Raw genomic sequence first — 22,007 nt, 5'->3', positions numbered from 1 at the left:
AATCACCCGACACTTAAACCGGATTATTTTATAAATTTCAAGAATATTAGAGGTAAAAATAATACTTTCTTCGTTAAATATGGATATTTAATTAAGTTTTAAAGATGGTAAATTTTATAAGAAAACGTCCATTTAAACCGCAAAACGTTCATTTTTATTAGTTAATCTGATGAGGCGATAACATTGCTTCAATAACAATAAATCATGCGGACAGTTTTTCAATAAAATAATTTTCTTTCTTCTGTAACATTCGTCGTTGGAAGAAATTCTTTACATACGAAAAAGTGAAATATGGCGATAATCAAGCTTCCTGACGTAATTACTTGTTCAATTTAGCATATCAGAAAATAATTGCTTCCAGGTTGAATATTTATAAAGTCGAGCAAAAGTTTTTTTTTGCTGATTTTCCGATTAACTTCTTGGTTTTTGATCTCTATCAGTTTATCAAACGTTTCCTTGATGCTACGATAGAACTTTCCAATATTGATCAATTGGAATTTTTCCGATTAAATCATTTTATTATTATTATTCCTTACACGTATATAAAACGTTGGTTTCTTAGATTAATCGAGTATTAATTAGATTTTATATAGAATTATTCCGTGTTTTGTTCTGATTATGCCTTAATTAATATGTTATACGGTGAATTTTTTCGTTTACGTACAGTAGTACAACCGCAAATAAGAAAAGTCCCACGATTTCGGAGGTCTCCGAAAAGAACTACAATTTTTTTTTTTCATAATTTTAAGGAGAAATTTTGGTTTTAGATTGCTTATTTATTATTAATTTTTTACAAAAGGGTCCATTACTCATAGCTTCATGGGATCCAGGCGAATTTGAATTAAGAACCGCGCGTAAAATGTTGGGTTCAGACATTTTTCTTCGGGGAGAATTGCTTTAGGGAAATATTTTCTTATAGAAGATTGGTTTGGGGACCCTTATTGGTAAGGGTTTCATTCTTTTTGCCCACAGGATAACGTGCCACTGCCATTACTGAGCCCTGAAAAGCCCAAATGCCTTATTCACTTTTATATTTGAGATTAAACTGAATTTTAAAAAATATATATATCAGAAATGTTTTTATTGATTTCTAACACATTTTCTACATTTCTCTAATCACATTTCAAAGGTAAAATCATCTTCAAATTCCTAAAATACACACAGAATGTCATCGAACTGGAGAAGATTCGAATTTAATTATTACTTTACGAATGAATAAACTTTCACTATTTTAATCGAATTATTAATGTTCTTTTTTTTATCATTTATAAATTTAGAAATTAATGTTATCATCACATTTACTTAAAAAATAATAATAAAGTTAAAAGTATTAAAGAAATAAATCATATAAATATGAATAATGCAAATTTGGATAACATTATTCATTTCGGAGAATTAATGCTGTCGTATCGTAATTCTGTAAACATAGTTGTAAAGTTAATTCAAGATTTTAAGTAGCTTCCATGAAGTCATACGAAAATATTAAGTGTTTCCATTTACAAATATCAAAATTAGAATTCCGAACTTACACAAATAAACGTTAAATCGAGCCAGTAATTTGTGAGGATTGTAAGAGATTATCAACGTGATTTTCTATCTTACATGTTAATTATTACAAGAAAAATTATAATTTATACAGGGTTTTTTATTAACACTTAATGCATCTTCGTTTTAACGCAGTAGTATTTTCGTTATAACGAATTCCGGTTAACCGAGAGCTAAACACACATATGTAGGTCTGAATCGTGATGCAAATGGCTAATTAATAACATAACCTTTTTAATTATGTCACGTGACAGGAAACATCCTCATCTATAAGTAGATAAACACGATTAAACTAGATGATTACACGAATTTCTACAGTGATATAATAATTGATGAATTTGGAATTTTAATTAAGGAGAGAATTTTAACTTAATTGGTAAGAATTGAGCTTAACAAGGATGAAATATTTGAAGTTTATATACAGCTGGAATGTTAACTTGCGGACTTGTGACCCGTGTTGAAGAATTTTTAATGTATGGATCCAGACAAAAATGGATTGCTTTGTATAGTTGAATAACAAAACAGGATACTAATAACTGGTTTTCTTTGACATTAATACCGCCTTAAAGAAGACTTACACTTGAGAAAAATATAAATTATAAATTACTTTTTCACTATTTAATTGTATTTTTTAAAATATATCAATAAGCATATAATAATTTCATGTGATTATCGTCATTAAATCTATGATATCCGTAGCTGCACCCACCCCCTACTGTTCTATAATGCTATAATTCTTCTATAATACTTCTGCTTTATTGGTTTTGCTAAAAATAACCTGTTCTGTTTTGTATATTTCAGAAAATAATAATATAAAATATGAAGTAAATAGTAATTTTTTTCGTTCTAAAATTAAATATTACTTATGTGTAGCGTGCACATTACTTCACAGTTCATTTAACACATTAAGTAACTAATAATAAGGCATATTATATTGCTCATATAATTGTATATATTCTATATTTATGTATAGATATTCTACAAGACCGAATGAATATTTCTGAATGGAAAATGTATTGTGAACGTTGTTAAGTGAAGAATGATTCAGTTGTTTAGATATTCACTCCAATGATTATAATTACAGTAAATTCTAAGGCTTACCCTATTCAATAAAACAGATTTGTACAAAGTTTTTGTATTTAAATTGTTGAATTACAGCGCAGACTTGGCATAACACCCAAAATTCACTCGGAACATTGCCAAAATTGTGCTTAGAAAGTCTTTAAAAACACGCATTTCTGATGAAATTGCCAAAGTTGTATCTTTTTTTCTTTCAAGTGGTGGTTCTTTACAAGTTTATAGTAGAATTATTGTGGTTATATACAATTTTCTTAATATTATAACCATCATTGAATGCTCTCTAGTATATCTTCTTTCTATAAGCATACTCAAGAGAGTTCCTCAAAAAAGATTTATATTTTAAAATCAATATTAAGAGTATCTTCTTATCTTCTTTATATAAAATTCTTTCACACTTGACAATTATAAAATTAATATTTGCAAACTCAAGTTTTAATTTTAAGTAAAGTTTACTAAAAATTACAGAGAAATTTACAAGTGTAACTCTATAATTTCTAGAAGTGGATAAGTAATACACTATAATAAGAGTATTTATTTCGAATTTCTGGCGTAAATTCAATGTTAAATAATTTAAATCATATAATACGAAGTAATCAAGAAGTTAATGATATTCTCCAATTGTCTCGTTAACTCTTTGGTATTCTATAAGTAAGTCATTCTAATTACAGGATACGTGAATTTTGAAGTTTCTTGAATCACGTTATTGACCGTTACTTAGAGGTTAAGCTCGCTACTTGCAACAAACAAAACATAAGCACAACAACATCTTAATAGATTCGGATCTTGAATCTCAGCCAAATTTTGAATTTTTCTTTGGTTAAATAGGATACTGATACTCGTGGGTGCGTGGGGATTCTTTGGTTAAGGGGGTTGATTTGTCCGAAATTTTACACAAATAAAACCACTAGTACCAATATTTAATTTTTTATTACTGATAATTTCTTAATCTTTTTTGCTTTCTCTGTCTGATTGTTTTTGTTCTTGCTATGTTTAAATTTACCCTACAGTTTTCTCCGATTTTGGGATGCCATTAGTGGATAAAACCACTGAACGTTGGTAATTGATAATAGGTTGGCCACGTGGTGTTTTCCGGGTTTTCTTCACCTGTCTAACACTTAAACAGGGGTCAGATCACATAAAAAGTCCTCCTGTGAGGGCTTTCTATGGGATCTGCTCTCTATTTAGGTGTTAGACACGTGAAGAACCTGAGGACTTTTTATAGAATCTGACTCCTGTTTAGATATTAAAATGACTAAATTTATATGAAAAAAATCCCAATTTTCTACTTTAATTTAATGAAATGACTTTCATATATTTCGTACATAACGTATATTCTTCAATTTTTAATCATATTTATAATTTTCACGATTAAATTTAATTTATATATGTTTAAATAGGTATATATATATATTTTTTAAATATGTAATTTATAACTGGTTTTCTATAGTGAGATCTGATGAAATAAAGATTTAGTTACAAAATGCTATAATATTTTGTTTAATCGATAAGGTAGAATGCATTAAACATATCCAAATTTATAAAAATTCTATATTAATTAATCATATTTGGCATATATAATTAAGCTAATGATTGCAATCCATAAATAAATTATAAGGTCATAAAAATGTGTGTAGTATGCAGGATTATACAGGAAAAAAACAGGTTAGAAAACATATTTATCTCACGATTTCAGGAAGCAAATGACGAAGTTCTTACGAATGCAGTTAATAAAATCGAATTGGAAAAAGTTATACGTAAGCTTTTATAATAAATTACTTCCGAACGGAGGAGGAGAATTATGTAAAAAGTAATGCGGTTTAACAAGTTAATCAGCAATCGACTACGAATAAAAAGTAGTATTTACATTGCTTTAACCGAACATTTCATTTGTATAAATATACACGTAATATATATAATACAGGATGATCCAGGAGTTCTTCGACATACTGAACAACCATATGTGGTGCCAAGAATGTAAAGTCTTCTTTACTTTTTTTTTATGAAACAGCGAATTGGATTTTTTTTCTTTAATTTAGAATGTTTTTTCTTGTGCATAAATGTATTTATTATTTACACGCCTTTATTTACAAACGTATACTATCGAAGAACTTCTGAATAATCCTGTATATAAAGACTAAAAAGTGCAAATTTTACACAGACTTATTATTTAATTGTTTATAAATTGTCATTATTATTTTTTTTTGTATTAAAATATTTATTAGTATGCATATAATTAATTTTCGAGGTGTTTTTCTTTTATATTTACATAATTATCAACTTTTTCATATAATTTATGTATGTTTTATTTGCTCTCATAGGTTCATAAGACTGCATTTAAACTTATAATAGCTAGTAAAAAATGCATTATAATTTCATTAAAAAGAAAAACAAATGATCATTTCTTTTCCTGTAATCTGAGAAAGGTCACAGAAATCTCACCCATTAAATAAATGTAAAATTAAGTTCTATACCATTGTAACTATATATACATTTACAATGCTATAGAACTTAATTATATATATATATATATAATATGTAGAACATTCAATGAATTCATTAAACTTTTATAAATAAATATTTTCCACCCAAATTTAAGTATGAATTTAAAATTCTAAATTGAATCAACCGTAACGGAATTTTAATTGCAGTTTATTAGTCTGTCCTAATAAGAATTTTTAAAGGTTTAATTCTAATTAAACTTTTTCACATATGTATACGAGATTCTGTATACTGTAACGATTTTTTTAAATGATTGACTACGTTCCATATTACCTTATTTATTTTTTTTTAAATTTATTTGTTGATACCTTACGCCTTAATTAATTTTAATTTATGTAAAATATCTCAATTTTTAAACTTTAATTTAGGAAATAAATTACTTAAATAACTGTTATTTAACTGTATTAAAAGCTGTAGTATATTATAATATACAGTAAAACCCCTTCAAAGCGACCATCTTTATGAAAAGTGGTCGCATTGAAGGGGTGGTCTTTTAATCTATAATTACATTTACTTACACATATAGACTTATAAATATTTAACGTAAATATTCTTTTATTATATTAAAACTATAAAAATCTTATATTAGGCGTTTAGATTAATCCTACATAAATTTAACTGTAAAATGAATTAATTTAGATAAGTTCTATGAAAAATTGACCTTTATATTGTAGTTTTTATTTTTAATAAATGTTCTATATTTATTTTTAAATCTATTTTTAATAATAATAAAAATAATTTCTCGTTGTCGTTTCGGCTAAACGTTCTTTAAATACATTAAAGAATCGTATAAAATAAATTATATTCACTATATTACACGTAAATTAGTACAGTTAAACTTTTAAATTGTTTCTATAATAATTGAAGCAATTATGAATAAACGAATTAACTGTTAACACATGGAAATTAATTAATAAAATAAAAACTGAATTATTTACTTTTTTAAAATATTAAATTGGGGAAAATAAATAACGTACACAACATTTTCATTTCATAAATCGAATGTATTTATGAGCACGAAGTGCAGACGTGTTTTCATTCATCATACCTCAATATAGGTGTGTCTGGTAAGATGTAAAAAAATCATGACTTTTCCTGCCAGTATATCAAGTTAATGTAGGTGTTTATATATAGAATAAATAGTTAATTTTGTTGCTAGAAATTTTCTATTTTGACAATAATGTGAACCAGGAAAAGGAAGTTTCCGATTATATAATATTTAATTAAGATTTTTTCTTCGATTGTTTTCATACAATATATTTATTACATTAATAGATTTTTATGTTTCATTAAATTTATATGTACTGTTACTTATTAATACCTAAGTTTACTCACCATGGCATAATGGCAGATGACAATACTTCCGGATTTTAAATCCGAAAATCCACTGCAACTCCTCATAGCCATAGCAACCGATGACAAAGATTCCTTTTATTTTTTATATTGAATGTCACATTTTGTCACAACTATACGTCCTAATCCACGACACAATCAACACTCAGGTGTTATGCTTCGAGTTCCGTATAAGAAAAGTGTGACGTCGGCAAACACGTGACAACTTGCCATTGACCCCAAAGACGAGTCCACGGTAAAGACGATAGGGAGATGGAAGGTGAAAGGAGGTTTTTACGCCAATTTTCGGGTGTTCTGACAGTATCGATATGATAGTCTGCGACCTCACCAACAGGTAGACTACACTTCCGGCAGGTGTGACGTTGCCGGTGGTACAAGAATTGAAATGGCTCCTTCCAGTTTTATTTTTAATACGGATTAACTCATTCTTTGTGTCATTTATATTTAAAATTATAGAATTAAACTTTCGCAATTCTTTAAATCCAGTTTAATTTTTAGCCATTTCATAATGAAAATCTCCAATTCTCCTTTTTTTCTAATTATAGCAATTAAAAAAATCGACAAAAACGTATTAAATTTGTAAACTTTCCTACGCTCTTCGGCTCGAATATAATTAAAATTTGATATAAATGAAATTACTGAGATGAAAATTAATTACTTTAAAACAAGTTTAAATCGACGTCACTTTTAATAAACAGGTTATAATTATAGAAAAATCTACTAAACAGTGTCTAAATCTTCTATATTTACGTGCGGCAACACAGTTTTTAAAGCCTGCATCTCATCTACATTTTTGAAAAAAAAAAAAAGAAAACAATAATAAAAATGGCTGCACTTCTTTATCAATCAGCTATGTATATAAATATATATAGAACTTTATAACAAACATATGAACCAGTTTTTCTTAAAAACATCTTTTATTTCCGAACATTTTCATTCATCCATGAATCTAAACGGACTCTCTAATTCCGTCCGATGAACTTCCTGTTTCTTATCAAGGAAGTTTTGGATCGAAAACTTTAAACGGAACAAACAAAATTTATCATGTGAAATTGTAGATAAAATATGTTTGGGGAACATCTGATAAATTCAAGAGTATACACTTCAAAACATACTTTAATAACTATTATTAGTGCCGTGCTTTGTTGAAAGTAACGTACGCATGATAATTTTCTTCAAATATTAACTCTGTACAGTATAAAACAACACTAAAATTATCTTTATTTTTTTAAAAAGAAATATTTTTTTCGGTTCTTGTTGTCTGATAATTACAGCCTTGAAGCGTTTCGTCTGCAAATATTTATAAGAATTTTAACTTTAATTTTTCCTATGGATTGTTAAGATGAAACGTAATTATCGTGGAGACTTTTCCATCAGATATTAGCTAATTTCTTTTTTTTTAAGTTATTTTTAGATTTATAAGCACGCACAATTAACTCTTAAGTAATATTAACTTCGTGCTAATACAATGTTAAAACAGTCAATGAGCCGAGTGGGGGTTCGCACCTACTAACAGGCTGACCACGTGCAGTTTTCCGGATTTTCTTCCTGTACACAACACCTAAATAAGGCCAACATCCCCTTAGCAGGTGGCCTGTTTGTCGTGTTGCCTTACCCGAACAGAATACAGTCAGACTTCGATTTAGCCTCCGAAATTGGCATTAAATCGAGTGTGGCGTTAAACTGAAGTAGCAAGTCACATGGTGAAAACAATATCGTTTGCAATGCATTGAAAAAAATAAAAAAAAAAACCTTTCATTCGATATTTACGGGAAAGAATGGCACTTTAGGGTGGCGCTAAATCGAGGTTTGGCCGTGTAATTGCTTTTTTAGCTCAACTTACGCGAATAGCTTTTTATATATGTAAACCAAATATAAATTACATATTAACGAATGACGAAAAAATTAATTACCGGTTATTCTTCGATGATTTAGAAAAAAAGGGAAATAATAATTCAACCTCTACTAATATTGTTTATCTTTTAAAAAAGAAAAAAAAAAAACGTCAACAAACGCCTAATGACCTGGACAACAGGAAATATTTTTTTATCAGAAAAAGAACGAAAGATAGAAACGAAAATTTCATTCTTACATTAAAAAAGAAACAAAGGTAAGTGAGGTAGTAATTCAATCTTTAGTCAAACAATGAGTGTTCGCATTTAACTATTTTGCAAAAAAGTATTTTATGAATAGATTCCTAGCAGTTACAGGTAAATTTGTAAAGCGTTAATATATTATATATACCTTACGGTAGTTACGAGTTGGAAGCGGAAAAAAAAAGTACTGTCATTGTTTCGGAAATAAGGAAAAAATGAATAAAACCAATAAACACAGGTTCAACTTATGTATAAAATATAAAATATCAGCCTGTCAATCAGGATTTTCTTAGGATTTTATGCGACTATTCCCAAAACAAATCATAAAACAACAGCATTTATCTCTACCCCATTCAATTACCCTATCTCTAAATTCTTCCCTTTCGTGTTTTTCTTACTTAAAAATAATTTTTTAAATATTTTATTATAAAAACAATTAAAAATATAAATAAATTTACTTAATTTTTTTAGCCTTTTACGTTTATTTAAGTGAAAAAAAATTGACTTTTTCATCGTCTTATGCGGTTTGAAAATCTAATGATCTGTGATCGGATTTCTATGCCAATCGGATTTATGTCACATTTTCCCTTAACTCGTAAAGGATACGTTTCGATTTAAAGTGAAATTTTCAGTCTTATTCACTTCTAAACGGCGGCCATTTTAAAAAAATTAAAATACATACAAAAAACCTGCGAACAATGGTCATTAATTATGTTTCCTCTCAAAAATATTTTTTACAGCTTATTAAAATAACTTTATTTAAATATATTATTCTATTAAGTTTTAATAGTGAGTGGCAATTTCATTTTTTTTTTATTAATTTAAAAAAAAATTTATCGTTATCCATGGGAGTTAGAGTCGATGCGAATTATTTACTAGTGCTGCCATCTGATGAGTATAACTAGTATTAATTTAGGTTAAAATATTATTTTACATAATCCATTTTATTAATTAATTTAATTTTGATAAATCTTATAGAAAGAAGTGGGGACAAGAATGATATAAATAATATGTAGATATAAGAGATAACGTACAAGAAACATACAAAAGTATATAAATTATAATATACTAAAAAACGCTTTAAAGAGAAAAACTCTAACGTTTATTATATTAAAAATAGAATTTTTTAAAATTTTAAATAGACAATTTTACTTTGTGAAGATATAATATTGGCTCCAAACTTTTCACTTTAACAGTGTCATTCATTAAAAACTCTTCGATTGTCTTGTCAATTGAAAAAAGTATATAAACACATTACAGTATATACGAATCGATTTATTGAATTATTTTACGTGACTAAGTATACTTTTATTATTGAATACTTCATGAATTATTCATAAACCGATACACAAATACATTTCAAAAATTCGAATTTTTAAATGCAAAAAGTGTTGCCTGTTGCATTTTTATCTTCCTGTGTAATAAACCATTGCATAACGACAATATAAGGTAAGAGAATTAAAAATAAACGGTTTAAATTTACATTTTTCATGTCTTCTATCGAGTTAAATAAAAAAATTCGCTTGATTCTATCATTACTAATGTTAATTTACAATTAAGAAATGATTTCCCAAACAGATTTCCTCCCCACATCAATATAAAATCCCTAATGGAAAATATACAAAATAAATTCGTATAATTTCAGTGAGCCAAGACAAAGAAGAGTTAGTAGAATCATTTGGCCCAGTCTCCAGACAAAGAGGAGCCCCCAAAATATAGTTTATTTACGTAAAAAAATATAAAAGTGATATATATTAAAGTTGTGTAAAAATTTGATTTTATTTACGAATTTTTCTGGCTTTTAAAGAAGCTACAAATAAGTTTGGTGCTTCCTAATGTGGAGTCTCAAATTTGTCTATTTTAGAGGCGAGGAACCTTTTAAATCGGGAGGGCATACCTGTTTAGAGGACACTCGATAGGTTGCATAATTGTATATATATTTAGTTTTAATTTTTTATCCATTATCAGGCCCTACAATAAGCCAAAAATGGCACACTCCTCTGGCCTAACTGGTATTAAAGTTTGACAATTGAGAGAGGTAAGATAGTGCTTGGCTCCATGTGTCACCTCTCTCAACTTCTATCAGATTCTATCTTATAATTAGATAAAAACTTTATAAGAAATCTTCATATTTTAATACGTAAAATCAAATTTTAATAACATAAAAAGTATATATTTATACCAATCTTTTTATAAAATTCCGTTTGTTCCTGATACGACGATATCTATTCTTATGACATATATTTTATTTGTAAAATATATTTTATATTTAGGTAATCAATTTATAATTCTGTAGATTATAAATGATTATTTTATGATAATATATGTAATTCTGTATATATATTAATACATAATTCTTCCGATTATAATATTAAATGTTCTTAATATAAATAATAGAATATAATTTTTAAAAAATTCTAAAGTTAAGCAATTTTCTTTAAATAATTTTAATCAAATTTGCATTTTTTCGTATTAAATTATTGCATTTTATATACTATATAATTTTTTTAAAAATTATTATAATTTGATTATTTATGAGCATTTATTTTTGGTAATTTAGGGTAAATTTAAGGTTAATTTACCTTTTAATCCCAATAGTAGAAATTGCTCTTAACTGATTAAATAATACAAAAAGTAGGATTTACATTTATTTAAATATTTGCATACATTTTACAGTGATTTTCCTTAAGGATTTCGGTTAAACAAATTTGATTAAAATAAAGAAACAACCGACCATTTTAAGTAAATTAACAATTGAAAACTAACACAAACCGATATTTCTAGTTTTTAATTTTTTAGAGGGATAAAAGCATTCGTAATTAGAAGACAGATACGAAATATTTTGTATGGTCTTCACAAAAATATTTCGTCCTTTCACACCACTCGAATGCATAAAACCACTGAACACTGGTCGAAGGTTCGAGCCTCACCTTAGGGCTGACCACATGAGTTTTCCGGGTTTTCTTCGCGTGTCTAACACCTAAATAGGGCCCAGTTTCTTTCGAAGAAAGTACTCTCAAGGGAGATCTGCCAAGAGTCTCTCCTTTGGCAGATCTCCAATGTGTTGTGTTGCCTTATTCCATCAATCCTATCCTTTTCACACCGGACTGACACAAGATAACACAGGATAGTTCATTTGACTTTTCACTGCGTTTCTTCCTCTCCAAAATACGTAAAACTAAAGCTCTAGACACTTTAATCCAACATATTTAGAACTATATAAAATTTCTAAAATCTTTCTGATGTCGGGATTTTTTTAAATAACAGTCTATCGACATCAAAGGAATATTTAACGATATGTCTTGTATAAACAGTAAAACAGGAGTGAAAAAATCACTAATAAATATTAGTAATTAGAAATTTTTCGTGTCTTTTAATTTTAAATATTTTATTAGTAATTTATAATCAGATTTAATAGTTTATTCAAGTGTAAAAAGTGATTTCAACTCACAAATCAGTGTTAAATCTAATCATTTTTAAAAAGTGTTTTATTAGGCTTTGAATAAAATAAAATTATTCAAATAATTTTATTTTATTCAATTTATTATTTTATTATTTTTAATTATCAATAATATAAAAAATATATTGAAAAGTAATAAGTATATTATTTAAATTTAATGATTAATGTTCATACTTGTACAAAAATCAACATTAATTGTTTAATATACTTTCTAAAATGAATTTATTAATTTATTTTATTAATTTAAAATTTATTTTACCAAATGTAAATGATAAAATCAAATTTAAAGATAGATTTATCGCATAAAGACGTCATACAAAACCCCGAAACTGATTCTAAATCTTATTACACAACATGTTTATGTCTGGTAGAAAAGTTCGTACAGCTCTTTTTCATTTGGCACCCGAGGGAAAATGCCCCTATCTGACCCTCCGTTGCTTTATATTAAAAAAAAAAAAAAAAAAACGTACAAATTACTCTATCTTAATATAAGATACACAATAATATTCTAGAATCATAGATTATTGCAGAAAATATTCAAATTGCAATCCATCTAAATCCAACAACTCGTGTCTTCAACGATTGCAGAGCGCTTAAAATTAATATAATGCATTTACATTCCTCTTGAAAATACTTTTTCAGTGCCTCAATTTTTGAGATAGTTGGCACATATGATAGAATTTAAATGGCTCTATTAAACCGAGTCTTAGGTGAGTTAGGAGAGGCCATGTTGATCAATCACTTTCCTGCTCTTCTGGAATTTAGTCACTAACAAGTCATCAAGATTATGTAACGGTGAAACGTTTTCGTGTTGCAATTCTAGAATTCTCATGTTTATGAGAAATTACGTTGATGTGTCGGTAGTTTTATTTAATATTTTCATGAAAATAGGCGACTAATTATCATATTCAAAAGCATTTGGCATTAGTAGCCAAAGATTGTGTTCTTTTTTTCCGTAAAGGAGTAACTTTCATAATATAACTCAATACTTTCTATCAATGAGAACAAGTAAATCATGGTCATGATGCGCGAGTAACGCACTGAAGATAAAAATCTTATTATTATTCTACGCTATTTATAACTTATAAAACTGGTTTTATTCATTCCTTATTCATTCAATGGCATTTTCGACAATATAATAAACGGCCAAAAGAAATTATCTACGTTCATTTTTAGAGGAAAACAGCAAATTGTTTCTAAAAGGTATTTAATACAGTCGAACTCCTAACAACGACCACCTCCCAAAATAACGGCCATCTTTTCAGGAACGTTTCTTTTTGAAATGCATGCAAAATAACCTCCAAACGACGGCCATTTTTTGGTCCTCGTCAGTGTCCGTTGTTCAAAGGTTCAACTGTATAATACTACGGTATTGAATACATAACATTTAACAATTTCTTCAATAAAGAAGCTGGATAAACATCCTAAAACATGAGTTAACATTCAATAAAATGAATTATCACAGATTTAATATATTAATGATGATTATTTATCGTTTTAATTTGAAATATTTTAAAAATTAATAGCGGTTTCTTACGTATAAAGTGAATACGAATGAGAATAATTGATAAATGTTAGCAGAAGAATTGCAGAGAGACGTCGGCAGGATCGTTTCACTTTGTCTTTAGACATAGAAGAATCCCAAAATTTAATATTTTATATAAAAGAATGTGATATAAAAATAAAATTTCTATTGATAAGTAATGAAAAAATATGTTTTTATTTGTTTTATTAATTTTATTTAATATATTTACGGTTTTTCGGAGAGGGGTGGATCTCATCTTACCTCTCTCAGAGCCTCTATATATTTTAAAATAGGAAATTCTATAACCTGAACTTCTGGCACTCTATTTTAAATACAGTCGAACCTATAAACGACGGCCATTTTTATGTTTCCGTCAGTAGCCGTTGTTCACAGGTATTCTGAGCTAAAATATGCACTGGTAAACTTTTAAATATCGATTAGATCAGAAATTAGGACATTTGGATAAAAATTAGAACCATTTTTTTCATAGTATAATTAAAAATTATAACTCCGAAACCTCTCAGAGTTTAGAAAATTCCTCGTAAAACTTACAAAAGTTCAAACAAGACACATTAACCTCTGACGTCAAGTGTTTGAGTATGAAATTTGCACAGGTCGTTTTCCATCTTCCAAACGAGAAAGAGGAAATGACTAAGGTCAAAGCGGGGTGAAGGTTAAGACATTAAACGAGAGTTGCCTCCGTAATCATTTCTCAAAGAAGGTCATTTCCTTATTTACTCACAGCTGAGTAACAAGGTAAATTGAAATTTTAAGTTTATGAATCTCGTTAACACTATAAATACTCTAAAAATTTAGTATAGAAACGCTTAGACGGTCATTTTAAACACAGAAATCCCTATTCAAATCGGTAACAGTATTCTGTACCATCCGAGTTCGGCTTACACAGGTTTTACTGTATATTTATTTAAGTATTATACCGTCAAATTTATACCGTCAAATTGCCTATATCTAATAATACTAAACTCAATATGAACAGGTGAAATTTTAATATGTAAACCTATATAATCATTTTTAGTATTTATCTTCATTCTAATAAATGATTTTTAATAATAAATATATTATTTATTTAAAAATCCTACTTTTAAAATTCATTATATTGAAATTTTAAGTAAACATTTTATAATAAAATTATAATAAATATTGATTTGTAATCTTATTTAAATTTTAATCTTTAATACATGAATTAAATTAGAAATTCGTACAAAGTTTTAAATTTGAATACTAAAATATCTACAATTTTAAAATGTAAATACGATTCGAACCTCCAATAACGGCCACCACTAAACGGCGGCCATTTTTCTTTTGGTCAAACATCATCGTACTAAAAACGTAGTGGCGCGTTCTTCTTTATAAAAAAGGACAATTACCTGGCGCCCCACCAACAGGGGCCCCAAAATATTTCCCTCAAAGAAGACAACACTATAGTACATTGGATGCCTCATTCAAATTTGCCTGGGCCTTATGAAGTTATAACGCACCATTTAAAAAAATGCTGACAAAATAAAATGCATTTCATTTATGTTTCGGTCAGTGTCCGTTCCTCACAGGTTCGACTGTGTATTAACTATTTTAGCTTTAGCTTAAGAGTTTTCAAGCGACGAAAGATAAGAATCGGAGATTTTCCTATAGATAAATCGATTACTATTCTTGTTTAATTTGAATTAATTTTTTTTATATTTTAAAATAAGATAGAAAAAATGTACGATTTCCAATTCTAATTTCCGTAAATAGTTTTCTAAAAAAAGAAAAAAAATTATTTTCTCAAACATGGAAGCAGTTATTTAAATTTCGATCAAATCGATCGATCGAGGAGGGAAATTTCTTTGATTTTCCACTCTGTTGAGCTTAGAAAATAGTCAAGTGCAATTCCAGAAATAGCATTTTTACTTGTCAAAAAACGGAATTTCGGTATTTATAAATTCATTATTAATTAAAATAAATTAAAATCTAAAACTTAATAACAACTTCCCTCCTCCTTTTTTTAAATGGAATTTTTTTTATATACACCGTAAACGAAATTAATTAATTTTATATACTTTCCGGCTATGTACGACGTAATAAATTTACAATAATATTTATTAAAAAATTAATTTGTTTAAGTATATGAAGCTTACTTACCAACAAATGTACACGTATTCCTCTTTGTTTCCCCCATACTATACAAGCAATGTGATTAATAGGACATTCGGATCTGGGTGCAGATGCCTCCATTCTGGGCCTCATGAAGTGACGGGTTAAAGAACACGTGCAAACCTTCCATACCTGTGACGTCACTCGACGTGTCTCTCGCTAGAGGGAGTGACTGACTTTTAGCATGTGTTCAAAAGGTAGTTTTGTTCCCGGGTCAAATTTAAAATACGTCACATCTACGAATAATAAAAGAATTTTATGAGTTCGTTCTTTTGTTCTGTTTAGTGAAATTAATTATTCAATTTTAATTGTGATGAAAGCTCATTTAAGAGTTCATAATTGCGTGATAAATTTTATAGATCCAAAACATTTATGAGCCAATTGTCTGACGAATCTATCAGTAAAATTTTTAGCTTGGACGAATCATTAATTTACACGCAATGTAGACTTAATTACGTAAATATGAGTTTATATTTAGTCGATAAATCTCGTATTCTACTATATAAAGACGTCTAAAGTTTGAAAATAGAATAAACAATTTTAATACCGCACGTCTAAAAGTGCAATAAACTCACAAAATAAAATCTATGACCTGAATTTTTCAATAATTTATCATGTGAAGCTGGCTTATTTCATAGTTCTTTGATGATTCGAAATGCGTGATTTCTCAACATAAGTGAATACATTTTTATCGAGAGATCGACGAATTAATGATACATGTCTTTATTTCGTTAAAAATAGTAATGTTATTTATCCAAATTAATAAAAAAAAAACATTATTTATTAACAGAAAATATTCTGTACATCAGCAATTCTCAACCAGTGGTACACATACCACCGGTGGTACGCAAGAACGATCTATAAGCCTGTACTCAGAAGGCTCAGAGAAAAGGTTATGCACCGCTGTTATATATAATAATCTCCATTATATTATTCTATATTATATAGAATATTCAATATCAGATATAGTATCAAACTATGGACTTTGATACTGAATCTTATATTGAATTTAATACTTTAAAAGCTTGTTTTTTATATTAAAAAAGAATCTTACAATTTTTCTATGTGTAATGTGTGTTTTATGTATTAAAATTTACACCATTTACACACAAAATTTGCAGAAGTTAAATCTGTTTCCTTTCAGTATAACAGCAATGTCATTATCAACGTTATTTCAATAGGCGTGGTGTCAATGCTCGGTTCCAATGAATTATGTATAATTAAATATTTGTAATATTACTGAATGGGAACGTCGCTCGTGACGTCAAATTACTGCCTTCAACAACCAATATTCGGATTGAAAACTGGAATGTAAATACCGTATTATGAATATTGTTATTTATATTGCTTAATTTTCATTTTAATTGACAAATAAACATAATAAGTAGAGCGTACTCGAAAGGCGCAATAACAATTACTATCATTAATGGGCAGAAAATTAGTCAAATTAGCATTAACAATTGTATTATTTGAAATATAATTCACGATAATGTTTTCAAATATATATAATATGAAATTTATAAAGTATAGGTTAATTGAATAGCAAAATATGAGTACAATTACGTATCAGATTCTTTTAATATTTTATTTTAAAAGCTTTATAATGCTTAATCTAACTCGGAGCCTTAGAAGAGCCCTAAAACTAGGCCATTCCCTGCTCTCTATCCCTTCCTTTATACACTTGAAATTGCATAATATAATTAAAATTTTATTATAGGAATTCCGACACGTGCCCTTGTACAATTTTGGACCCAAGTACTGTAGCCCAAGTTTCCTCTCATCGGCCCTGTCTTAGTCTAGACTCGAATTTCAGAATTTGATATAAATTAATCTTTCGAATTTTCATCAACCGGAACGCCAATTTTCCTATGCTCGAGCATTTTAAACCCACCTATGCCCATAAGTAATTTTATGCTCTATTGAAATATGTCGCTACAGTTATTTTAAAATGATTTGTAATAACCATACCGAAAATTTGTTTTACACTGTATAGCCTATGTATAATATATTCATAATTCATGTTATAAATATTTATTTACTTATAAAAATAGAAAAAATATTTTTAAATATAAAAATCAATAGGTTTAAAATTAATTTTCAGGCATTTTGAGTTATGTTACAGCGCCATTTACAGCCCTAGCGTACGTTTTTGTAACTAACTTCTTTTGCTTTAAATAAAATTCTATCGCTACAGAAGTATCTTTATGTGAAATATGAAGCCAATTTGCTAATTAATTCCCGAGTTAACTCCTTTTGAAATGTCAACTTAAAAAGTATATTTTTCTTTTAAGTTTCACTCCTAAAAATTTTATAAATTGGCTGTTTGGCAAGCTAAATTTAGAATAAAACGATAAATCAGCGTATTAACAATGAATAAAGTCAGGAATTAATTTTTAAAAACGAAAGTAGTCACATAAAATTTACATTATCGTTACGAATCTCGTGTAAGATCTAATGGATTAATTACTAAATTTTGGTATATCGAATAATAATAAAACCCTACTGTGAATAGCCAAATGAATTGTAGTCTATAATGCATTCGATATGACGACATATATTTGTATATCGTAGAAAATTATACGGTAGTTTTAAGCATATAAATCATATATTATTGCGATCAGATTATATTGTATAAACTAAATTTTAACATTTGTGGTTGATGCATTATTAATTTATAATGATCTCTACAATAGCTTGTTTAGCACTGCCGTATAATACCCTAATAATATTCTAGCTATATATTATAACTCGTCTCAGGGCCGCATCATCGCATAGACAAATGAGACAAATGTCTAGGGCCCGGTTTTTTGAAGGGCCCGGTCAAACTGTCTGTTTTGAAAAGATTTGTAAATAAGATAGTTTACTTTTCTGAATTTTTAAATAAAGTTTATTCCTATTTATATATTTACTTTTTTAAAACTATCTTGGCTTTTATTTTAAAGGTTAAAGTTCTGTTCTAGGTTTTATTCTATTGATATTTTAATTTTTGACCGTTCGTTAGTCTTAATAGATTGACCTTTCGGAAGGAGTCAATGTAAACTTAACCTTTTGAATTCCTGATAACCGGAAACTTCAAACAATTTCCCTATTCCCAAGCATAAATATTCCTTGTAAACATTTTATGCTCTGTTGAAACATGTTGGCGTAGTTTTTCTCAAGTTTATAATAAACCATATGAAAATTTATCTTGTATTATTCTTTTAAAATTCCTTATAAATAGTAAATTTTGATAAGAAGAGGAATTTAAATAATTGCATATTGATTTTAACTAGAATTTATTCTATACAATTGCCGTCTTTTATTTAATACATAAGAACAGGTTCAACTAAAATAACTTTAATTTTTTTCTATAAAAAAAATCATTGTACAAAATAATATATCATGTAAGTATCATTTTATCATCATTTATTTTTTTTTAAAGTCGATTAATATCTTACAGAAAACCATAAAATAACACTTTTCAATGGACACGCTTTTATTATTGTTACAGCTATAAAACAAGCTGTAAATATTTTTATGTGAAGTCTTTTTAATAGTATAATTGCTAAACTTGTAAAAAATGTATACAGTAATTTATAGTATTTTGGAAAACGAATCTTCTATCATAATATAAAAACGTTAAACTAACTTATAAATCATACTAAAAATTCAATAAGAAAATAATACTGTATAAATGAATGTCTTTTCTATGCAGAATGTTAGCTTTTCCTAGTCACAGGAGTTCATATATGTATATAATTCATTATTATTGAAGTTAATTTTAAAATTTTTTATAATAAAATTACGATTAAACTTATGTACAGTTCGTCTTTGGGAAGTAGAAGAGCCTTTTAAACATGCCTATAATCAGTTCGACCAGGCTCAAAATGAGGGAGTGGCCGGATATTGAAAATAACATATTCGGATTAATCCATTCGTAAAAATTTCAGTGTACATGCGGCCCCCCCTAATTCAAATTCGCTCGGGCCCCTGAAGCTATAACGCGCCAATGGTGTCGACCATCGCTTTCCTACATATGATTATATAAATCCTATATATTAATATATACGTTTATATGAATTATGCTTATAGATTAAATAATTAAGATCCAGAGAATTTGATATGCATTTTCAATGAGTTATTATTAGGAAAAAAGCTGAAGACCTAAACACGGACCTTAATTTCAATTGTTTAAAGAAAGTTTAATTTAATTAAATATTTTCTTAAAGCCAAATCATTAATATATTTAAAATATTTAAATTGTTATCTATTAATTAAAGAATAAAATTACGTAATAGGTAAATAGTTTCTGAACTTTTCTATAATGTTAAAGTGTATAAAACCTTATAGAGTCAACCCTATAATGAGGATTCGCAGAGTATGTAACGCCATCTAGTTTTCAATTTTCTTATTGCAATATTTATTTAACTTCATTGAAATTAATCAAACTAAAATAGTTTTACAGAAAAATAAAATGTTAAAAATTATTTTATGCAATGATTTTAAATTAAAAAAGTTAATAAGCTTAATTAAAATTTTCTTCTGTTAAGTATATTACTCTCCCTGTTATACAACAAATCGAAAGTATAACGATAGGTCAACCAAAATAATCCAAGATTTTTATATTTTTTGACTCAGAGAATCTTGAAATATCGTGAAATGCAAAAAAGTTGGGGTTTTTCCTGTATGTATGGATGCTAGTGTGTATGTATGTATGTGTGTGTGTATGGGCACGATTTCTTTTACCCACTTTGAAGCTTAATAACTCCCGTGCCTTTTGTCAGAAACTTTTGAAATTTTGTATGAAGTTTTGCGTGTCTCTGAAAAATTTCTGTAGAAATTTTCACGAAAATCGGTCGATTGGTTCGGGAGATATGGCCCCACCATTTAATATCTTCCGAGCCAATCTGAAGATAAAAACAAATAAAGAATATCGGGAATGTCTAGCAACAACGTTGCCAGTTTTTTTATATATTGATATTGCAAACATAATATAATCTTCATAAAGCAGTTTTTTCGTTTTAACATGTAAGATAAAAATTAAAAAGAAACTGGAACTATATTATCATTTTTATAAATAAACATTAATAAATATATAGGCCTATATTTTTATTTTTATACTCTACTTTTTTTAAAAGCATTATCCAATATCCTAATGCAAACAAGTCAACTTTCTTTCACAAAACAATAAACTATTACATTAAAAAGAGAAAATGTAAGCAGACAGTAGAAGACACTATAACTGTCATCCTATTTAATTTGAACCAATCAGAAGAGACAATTAATAATTGCTTCAATAGTAGACTCTTCTTAAAATTAAAGCATCCTTTCTGTTCTGTTTTTAGTATGACCTGCCAATTTATATTGGGTTTTGGTTGTGGAAATACAGTAAGTTTCTTACAAATATTTTATTATTATCAATGTTTACTATATTAATAGAAGGTAAAATGATTTAATAATTATTTTTTACTAGAATATTTTCGATTTGTATAATTATTTTTGAATTTATTAATGTTAATTGTATCAGATAAGAGGTCTTTGCCCTAATGTTGCAACAACGCGTTACTTTTAAGGCCCTCGAGTAAAAGTTCTGAATATAATTTGGTTTTTAATTTAAATAATGGTCTTATGGTAGTAATAAAGCAATTGTTAGAATTCTCCGGTTTGATCAACATAAACGAACCTCTCAACAACGGCCAGCTCTAAACAGCGGGAATTTTTTAAACAAAAATGCATATAAAACAACTTGCAAACAACGGCCATTTTTTATGTTCCCTTAAAGCCTATTAAGTTGTTATCTGTAACAAAATATGGCTTTTGCAATTATTATTAACAACGTAGTTTAATTAATAAGCATAATTTATGTTTTTTTTAATCAATATTTAAATATGTAATATAGTTTGAGTATTTAAATATAATGTTAAAGAATAATGTATCAGTATTAAACTTTTACTTATTTATTATATCTTTACATCCGAAAATTAAAGCTATGTAGCATATGATGATTGTCCACAACGAAACAAGTAGATCGTCCCATAAAAGCAATAGTAACAAGATACACTTAAATAATAAAATGCATATACATAATTAAAAACTTAAGAACGGTGTATAAAATTTACATATCCAGCAACCAGTTGTATAACTTTTCCGGCAAGAAAAAAAAATTTAAAAAGTGGTGGCGCCATCTGTTTTGCTATTTTATTTACAATACATTTTATATTATTAATTAATATAAAATGACAAAAAGCTTAATTTTAAAGTTAGTGATGAGTTTTATTTAAAAAAGAAAATTGTAATTGCTAATAACGAGTGAAATCTT

General features: G+C 27.5%; 1 protein-coding gene across 2 annotated transcripts in view; it reads right to left on the bottom strand.

The window, feature by feature from the left end:
• LOC136980795 (uncharacterized) overlaps positions 1-15,831 on the bottom strand; it is a 33,889-nt gene extending 18,058 nt beyond the window's left edge. The window contains exon 1 of one of the 2 annotated variants that reach the window (XM_067276989.1): positions 15,698-15,831. In XM_067276989.1, the coding sequence (XP_067133090.1) occupies positions 15,698-15,802 (105 nt within the window). In that variant the 5' untranslated portion in view covers positions 15,803-15,831. Of the gene's footprint in view, positions 1-6,459; positions 6,633-15,697 lie in introns of those variants that run through there. The other variant, XM_067276990.1, reaches the window with a different exon arrangement.
• Positions 15,832-22,007: the final 6,176 nt, after the last annotated feature.

The sequence above is a fragment of the Centruroides vittatus genome, unplaced genomic scaffold, assembly GCF_030686945.1.
Source record: "Centruroides vittatus isolate TY-2023 unplaced genomic scaffold, ASM3068694v2 contig_726, whole genome shotgun sequence".
In the NCBI taxonomy this organism is placed as follows: Eukaryota; Metazoa; Arthropoda; class Arachnida; order Scorpiones; family Buthidae; genus Centruroides; species Centruroides vittatus.
This window is presented reverse-complemented; position numbering and strand designations above follow the sequence as displayed.